We start from the raw sequence: 7904 nt of genomic DNA, 5'->3' as shown, positions 1-7904 counted from the left end.
TTCAGCCGGCTAATGCAACTGTCTCTTCTTGGAAACACTGATTTATGTTCATGATAGTCGGCCCACACTCCACTACGTTGCTATGTAGAGAGCCATCACCTCAGTTTGTTGCAGGACAGATATCTCAAGAGATCCATTAGGCAACACTTTACTTAATCCACGGCAATAAAAACCCGGCAGTTCGGACATAAAAAAAGCAATTCCTTCTCTTTAACATTTAGAAAATATAGTCAGTCGGTGGTGATAACAATGGTCTAGATTCCCACACATATCCCAAATGGCCAGATTGACATCCGCCGTTAAAAGCACATGTTGATCGCCAAAGATAACACACACAGTTTACGCATGAATCATCTGAGGAAGACTTTGGCATCACCGGAGACTCCGCATAAAAAGGGTCTGATCGGGACAGACGTTCTCTGAGAATGAACAACATGAGATCCCTGCTGCTGGTTGCGGTGCTGCTGTGCGCGTTGTGTGTGGCACATGTTCAGACGCACGACAACACGAACACGCTGAAGCTGTGCGGCCGGGCGTTTGTGCGGGCGGTCGTGTACACCTGTGGAGGATCCAGGTGGAAAAGACTGATGGGAGAAGAGGAGACTTGGCAAGACGGTGAGTGTACAGAGCCACTTGAATGCATCTTTGTAGCTTTGGGATTCATTTCACAACATTATCGACCGGATTACAAAATAAAAGAAATCACAAAACAGGGCAAGGCACTATCTTTTTAAACAATTAAAATGCCTTTATTGTCACGGCTGGACCTCAAAACAAACTGATGCATTTTGGCAAACAAGCCTTCATCATGGAGTCACTTCAACACATTTCAGCAAAAGCCTTCATCAGTTTTAAGGCCCAACATGGCCACGCCGTGACAGTAAAGACATCTTAACCGTTTAAAAAGAGGGCCTTGGAGGTTTTTTTTTAAATATTTTTGAGTACATATATCTCTATCCAAAGAGCACTTTAAACCAGGAAGCACTCCTACCCAAACAAGTTTTGATTTCTACCAGGGTACCAGCCTTAACTCATGGTGAACAGTGGCTGATATCTCTTGGCAGGTAGCAGAGAGCCCAGGCTGAGGTCGACAAGCGTGGCAGCGATGGACCGTCACTGGCGAGACCAAAACCAGGCACTAATATCAGCGTGCTGTGAAGTGGGCTGTCGAAGGACTGACCTCTCCATGCTCTGCTAGAGGGGAACATCCCATCAATCTGTCACAGCCATTCTGTTAAAATATATGTATCTTCAGAACATTGTTAAGATCATGTGATTTCATCTTCCATGCTTACAAAAATAAAAAAAAACACCATGAACTTTGGTTACAAATCATTGTTTTATCATTTGTACATAACAAAATATACAGCAGAACTCTATCTCTTCCTAACGGTAAACTGAAGTGAGTCTTTCCCATTTAACGTTCACGTGATTTACTCAAAGTAAACAGCGTAGACAGTCGCCACACCAAACAGAGAGCTGTTCTTGAAGGAATAGGAGGTGAAGGTGTCATTCGAGGCGTCCCACAGACAGCGGCTGCTGATTTGCATGCTCTGCCCCGTTAGCTGGCCGATGTGGACCAGGACAACAGTCTTGTATCTGGGAATCATGAGGTCCTTCACACGGGCTCTTATCACCTGGGAGGAGCAACGCAAAGAATGAAAATGATGGAAGAGAAGTTCCAAGGTACTGAAAAGGTGTTGCACAACTGAGAATTTCTACCTCACATATTGTTTTTGTCATTTTTTGAGACCACTCCGCTTCGTATTTCTCCTCTTGGAGGTAACTGGTGAGCACATCCTTCAGTATGTCAGTGACAGCAGAAACAGGGAAGCGTTTGTTTGGTCCTGTGGTCCAAAAAAAACAAAGACAACACCATGGAAAATAGTTTTTACTTCTTATGTAACTGTTTTGGTAAGTAACAAAATATTATAACTGTTGATTTGAACTTGGAAAGCAAAGCACATCAATCGAAAAGCTATGATGGATCAAAATAAATTTATATTGTATCGAAATGTCTGCTGCCTTGACATATTCAGCTTCCATCCCTTAGCTTTTGTAGGTTGAGGCTAAATTTTACCTAAAAATTGTCATTATTTAAATCAGGGCCTTGGTTGAAGTTCTGAAACGAATAAAAATGTAGTAGGTGATGGTGTTGTGGAGCAGCAGGTTTGCCTCACAGGTGAATGTTTCTCACCCATCTGGTACGAGTTCTCCATGGTAACGGCCATCCGAGCGTTGTCATCATGGTGCCCAAGTTCATCTATGTACGACACAGTACTTATAGAGCTGAAAGACACGATCGTATATATAAAGAAACTGCCAGGAAAAGGTCCATCATGTGTTACACACTGTGGTTGACTGACCTCGACATCAGTAATAATTTAAGAAGAGCTGATTAGAACTTTTTAACCAAACATACTGTACCTCTACACCCCTGGTCATATTACAGGCCTGCCAGTTAGCTATGATTGATAAAGATGGAAACAATAACGGAGTGATTAAAGGTGCATATACTCACTCCTTCATCCTGCCAGTTGTGTCTTTGCCTCTGACTCCATGACTCGCCTCTGAGGGCGCTTTGCCTGTCCTCTTCTCTCTTCTCTGGGATTTGTCTTTGAGCTGATCAGACATGACGGCTTCCTCTTCCTTTAGCTTGACTTGACAGGATGACGACCTAAGTATTGATGTCAGCTTAATAATAATTAAGCCAGTTACTTGAACAGATGATTTAGTGCACTGGTTTCCATTTTTTTTTTTTTTTTCTGGGGACCCACTTTTTAAAAATGAAAAAACATTTTTCTGCCATTTCCACATCACCTTATATTATCTTCACTAAAGCAACAACAATTAATCAATTCTGAATTAAATTAATCACCACCTTTTCTGATAATCAATCAATCAGTTTGAGTTTTTTTTTTTTTTTTTTAAGAGAGTCAAATTCCTCTGATTTCCGCTTCTTAAATGTGAATACTCTCTGGTTTCTTTGCTCCTCTATGACAGCAAACAGAAAACTTTTGAGATGTGAACAAAACAAATCAATATATTCACAATGATTTGACATTTTATGGACCAAACAACTAAGCAATTAATTGAGAAAATTATCAACAGATAAATCAATGATGAAAATGATCATTACAGAAAAGACTTGAATAACAGAATGAGATGGTGACAGGATTAATTAATCGCTTTATTGTTTTAAGAAAAAAATATCCAGATTCTCCAATGCCAGCTTCTTAAATGTGAATATTTTCTAGTTTCTTTACTCCACTATGAAAGTAAACTGAATATGTTGGGATTGTAGACCAAAAAAAAAAAAAGATATTTGAGAACGTCATCTTGGACTTTGGAAAACACTGATCAACATTTTTCACCATTTTACGGACCTAACAAATAATTGGTTAAATTGAGAAAACAGTCAACAGATTAATCAGCAATGAAAAGTGAATGTTATTCAAAACATATACTGTTAGAGCTAAATATTTTAAACTAACAGGGAAAACGTTTGAAATGATAATTCATGAATACGGAGAGGACAAACTTTACAGTCAAGCTGAGTCAACATGCAGGTAGTTATGCTAACTAAGCTGGTAATTATGAGTTGGCTCGTATGTAAACAAATGGTTGTTCTGGTTGACTTTTGACAACAATATACATTTTACAGATTACGTCGTATGAGACAGGTCATAAAGAAACATTACTGAAGAGAATTTAACACGGTTTTTACCTGTTTTAGGACCTCTTGGATCGAGCAGAACCAATGTAGCCCTGTGGAGCTTGGTGTTGTCATGGCAACCATGAGCTCTCGTTCAGTAGAGGGTCGTTTCTAGAAGGGAACCCCAAACCCGCGACAAATCTCGCGAGAGTGACCATTTCAACCCAAATCATAAAATCTCTAATCATAAGAAGCTGTTTTTCTGTCCCCTAACTGACCATAACCGCAGCATCGTCACGTAATAAACACACTGTGATTAGTTTGTGCACAATGAAAAAAACAACCTGACTTAATCTCGCAACTTTCACAAATCTTGGGGTACCTTTGAGACACGACTATGTGTGAACTACTGCAGCGATTCCAGAACTTTTTTCCCCCTGAGGACCCGATTTTTGCACAAACTCTGTCTCTTCTGAACTTAATTCCACCATAAGAAAGACAATATGTGAAACTGTTCCCAGTGAGTTTATTAAAAATTTAAGTGTAAGGGGGTAGATAATGAATTCAGTATTAACCTTAATTGATCTAAATTTAAATTTAATTTAAAGAAATAAAACTTGTATATTTATGTTAAGTTACTGAGAAAAGAAAAGTTGATTTCAATAAATATCTGTCTGATCTTTTACAGTGAATCATGGTGAATAATAGAATATCTTTTTGCAGTCTGGCCAATATCCCCAAACTTTCTATCTTTGAACAAAATGAGAAGAAGGATAAATGTCTCATATTTCCTCTTTATTACCAAGTAAAACAGGTATTACATTATATTGATTTTTTCATATATTTACTTTCAAAATCTTTGGATGGGAAATTTACATGAAATGTTTGCATATTCTGTGTCTAATGCAGTGAAAGGAATACAGCCAAAAAGTTGTAGAAAAAATAAACTTACAGAAAACCCCTCCGATACTGGAGGACTTATAGTGTATGCTCAAAAATAAGGCAAAGAAAAACAGAATAAAAGCATTATTAACAGAAACACTGTGAACTGTTCTTCTTAATTAACTGAGAAAAAAAAAAAACATCTTTTTTCTTCACTAAATGAAATATTACACCCAGGCCCAAACTGTGAGTCAACACATTAAAACATTCTATAAAATGTGATGTTCAAACACATATTAGCATGTGTACATGTGACATGAAGCCATGAATCGGTTTGTTGATGAACTCGAAGGTGTGTTTTGTGTGCAAGTCAAACACAGGAAGAATGTCAAACACCTATATCAGATGCATGGGATGGGAATATCAATGGATACATGCCAAATTTATTGACAATTAATGGGTTTCTGAAGGTGCAACAACAGCAAAAAACAGAGATCGGAGGTTTAAGTGAAGGCAAAAAGTCTCCTCTCATAGCACGATTATACAATAACACACGAATCATGACCTTATTGAAATGGATAAATTGGTATTGCGTTGATAAGACTGGTGATGGACAAATGCAGATTTCATGCGGCACCGTTTGGAGTTATTCATCAACAGTAACACTTCTTTTTTTGTTTTTTTTTGTACAAGAAACCCACATGTAAAACAATAGATGAGGAGTGTCGGTGTCGTTACATAGGACCTAATGCATTATGAGTGCTGACATCAATAAACCAGGAGACAACCACAGACACATCCATATGCCCAGAGAAATATTTGAAACATAGCTTTTTTTTATGTACACTTTTTACACTTAAGTTTTTAAATATTGCTATTAGAAAATGATAAAACATTTATTTAACATGGTGGAAAAGGCAGAAAATAAAACAGGACACAGGGAATAGTGCTGTCTCCTTTTCATTACTCTGTGATGTCCCCGATAATACTTGTCGAAGATCGTGGTCAGAGGAATTGGCCGAGTTTTTAAGCAGCATCAAAGGCAACTCCTACAATCTTCAACCCAGGTCCCCCCTTTTTCAACATTTCTCCTGAAACTTAAAGCTCCTTTTCACCACCGTATGGCACTCACGTCTGGCTCCGTACGCGTCTCAACATCTTAAGGCCCTTTCAAACATAATTTCTCGAACAAATTAACCAAACTGTTGCAGTGAAAGTAGCAGCTTCTGTTAGTCACACAAGTATCGCCTCATTTTTATAAAAGTTGACCGCTCACGAAAGTCACAAAAGTCACTAAAGTCACTAAAGTCGTGGGATGTGGGAAACTCGATGTATCTCAGCATTGCACATGCCCAAAGTGGTGATGTGATGATTCACTGACAGTTTCAACTCTCGGTTCTCGTGACCCATCGTAGTAGTTGTAAAGGCTGCACATGTAAAAATATAGCATTACATACATGTGCCTTAATCCTGATCGCAGGACGGGACATTTTGAGGACCAAAAAATATGTTTTTTAAAGCACATCAATTATATTTTGAAGAGAGAGAGTCTGCAAACAGTATGTTGGGACTTAAGGAGACTTGGATTACACCAGACGAGCAGTATGGAGGCAACTTATGTTTTTTGGGGGGTTTTTTTTGCTGTTTTTTTATGTTTGAAAACTGGTCACCATTCACTTCCATTGTTTGGGAGAATCTGAAACATTGTTTTCCTGTGAAACTCCATCAGAGTTTTGTGGACTCAAACAATAAACCCGACCCTCAGTCGGTATGAGGGTGAGCAGACAATGACTGAATTTTCATTTCTGGGTGAACTGTCCCTTTAAGGCCCAAACTGCTGAGGATCACTTTCCAAAAACTGATCCATTTTGTGTCACTGCATCCAAGGAAATGTTGGTAACGCAACCTACCTAGTCAGTTAAATTATGCATTCTGATTGGATGTTTTTTGGACTTTTTTTTTTTTTTACATTATTCTCTGTGAATTCTTTGGCACATCTGGATATTAAAATAACTAGTTCTTGGTGGCCTGGAAGCTCAGTTGGTAGTGTTAGTTTTTTAAATTACCCACCTTTTAAACTTTTTTTTAACCTATTAACCATTTGGCCGTGCTGCCTCCAGGGCCCACTAGGTGGCGCTCTGAGGCCCACTAGTTGGCCACGACCCAGTGGTTGAGAATGGCTGTTTTGTACAACATACACCTGGTTTTATGAACCAGTTAATCTGTACTGGACTGGTCCGTAGCTAACGTCTGCCAATAATGCAGTAGCTAACTATTAGCTAACTAAATTAAAATGGACTGAATGGATGCTGCCATCTTGCACTGGTGATGTCATTTGGACCAAGAGTCTTTGCAGTATTTATCGGAGTTAGAGTCATCGCGAGCACAGCTGTCAATTATGACACAAAAGCCCCTTTTTGTAGCATCAAACAAGTGATTAAAACCAAACTTATCAGAGATTTTTTATTTTGGCCCATATCCCATTAGCTAACATGGAGGGGTCGAGGTTTATGACCTCTACTGAGATGTTCTGGCTTCTCGTTTGGGGAACTGTACGTCAGTGTCATGGATCAACACATCCAGCAGACAAACAGTAACATCAACATTCGTTTGGAGTCGAGTTTCAGGCCACATGATGAATGTAATCATGCTGCTTGGAGCTGAGCAGACAGTCTACAGTGGGTTTATCAGAGCTATTTTATTTTTATTTTTTTGCTGCTAACAGCTTCCTGCTGCATCCAAAAACAACACTGACGAGCAGTGAATCACAACAGTAAAGCTGTAGGCTGGAAAAACAAAAACAATGAGCGAAACAATTCTCTGTGGCTTTGTCACTATGAGTAACCTCTTTCATATAAGAGTAATTATGTGATCCATTGTTAGTATAAAAATGCTGATTATATCCACTTAAATTAAAAACTTGAATTTAAATTTGAGATAAGGCAAATGAGTAAAATTGAGCAACTGACGTTATTATTGAGATAACTGAGCATAAAAAAAAGATTTCCTTCTGCTCAAATTAAAAGCATTCTTTGCATAACGATAATTCTCCACAAAATATAATTTATGTGCTTGCAAACTAAGTTTTGCTGCGCTTCAAATTCCCCATCCTGCAATCCGGACTGAGGCGCAAATATAATTCTATACAAAAAGCACCTTCAGATTAAGAGTGCTGATGTTTAATCCGGCGCCGCGGGTCGTTTTGAACTGTGAACTGACCGGTCACCTTCAATCACAAAGACTGACAGGATGGGCTGTGACATTTCAAAGGCCGCCTACACAGAAACACAAATTCTGCTCGGACAACGGTAAAGATCGGTCACACGCGGTGGGAAAAAAGTCTGATCTGAGGTGGCAGTGTAAATCA

At 38.9% G+C, this 7904-nt stretch overlaps 2 protein-coding genes across 2 annotated transcripts; one reads left to right on the top strand and one right to left on the bottom strand.

The window, feature by feature from the left end:
* On the top strand, positions 1 to 1332 carry LOC146317319 (relaxin-like). Its single transcript, XM_084732441.1, has 2 exons — positions 1 to 615; positions 1065 to 1332. Exons 1-2 carry the CDS (start codon positions 426 to 428, stop codon positions 1196 to 1198), a joined length of 324 nt encoding a protein of 107 aa, XP_084588567.1. The 5' UTR covers positions 1 to 425; the 3' UTR covers positions 1199 to 1332.
* Positions 1333 to 1422: 90 nt separating this feature from the next.
* dynlt5 (dynein light chain Tctex-type family member 5) lies at positions 1423 to 3793 on the bottom strand. The gene is made up of 5 exons (XM_084732440.1): positions 3728 to 3793; positions 2522 to 2677; positions 2198 to 2289; positions 1723 to 1847; positions 1423 to 1637 (listed from the first exon to the last, which is right to left on the bottom strand). The coding sequence occupies exons 2-5, from the start codon at positions 2632 to 2634 to the stop codon at positions 1434 to 1436; spliced, it is 534 nt and encodes a 177-aa protein (XP_084588566.1). The 5' UTR covers positions 2635 to 2677; positions 3728 to 3793; the 3' UTR covers positions 1423 to 1433.
* Between the last annotated feature and the right edge of the window lie 4111 nt (positions 3794 to 7904).

Source organism: Lutjanus erythropterus, chromosome 12 (assembly GCF_056507025.1).
Source record: "Lutjanus erythropterus isolate fLutEry1 chromosome 12, fLutEry1.hap2, whole genome shotgun sequence".
Lineage (NCBI taxonomy): Eukaryota > Metazoa > Chordata > Actinopteri > Lutjaniformes > Lutjanidae > Lutjanus > Lutjanus erythropterus.
This window is presented reverse-complemented; position numbering and strand designations above follow the sequence as displayed.

Coding starts and splice junctions, on each gene's coding strand:
- dynlt5 (XM_084732440.1), bottom strand. CDS start 2,634: ATGTCTGATCAGCTCAAAGACAAATCCCAGAGAAGAGAGAAGAGGACA. Junction 2,290..2,521: donor ACAACTGGCAGGATGAAGGA/GTGAGTATATGC, acceptor CGTGTCTTTCAG/CTCTATAAGTACTGTGTCGT. Junction 1,848..2,197: donor GGAGAACTCGTACCAGATGG/GTGAGAAACATT, acceptor TTTGGACCACAG/GACCAAACAAACGCTTCCCT.
- LOC146317319 (XM_084732441.1), top strand. CDS start 426: ATGAACAACATGAGATCCCTGCTGCTGGTTGCGGTGCTGCTGTGCGCG. Junction 616..1,064: donor AGAGGAGACTTGGCAAGACG/GTGAGTGTACAG, acceptor ATCTCTTGGCAG/GTAGCAGAGAGCCCAGGCTG.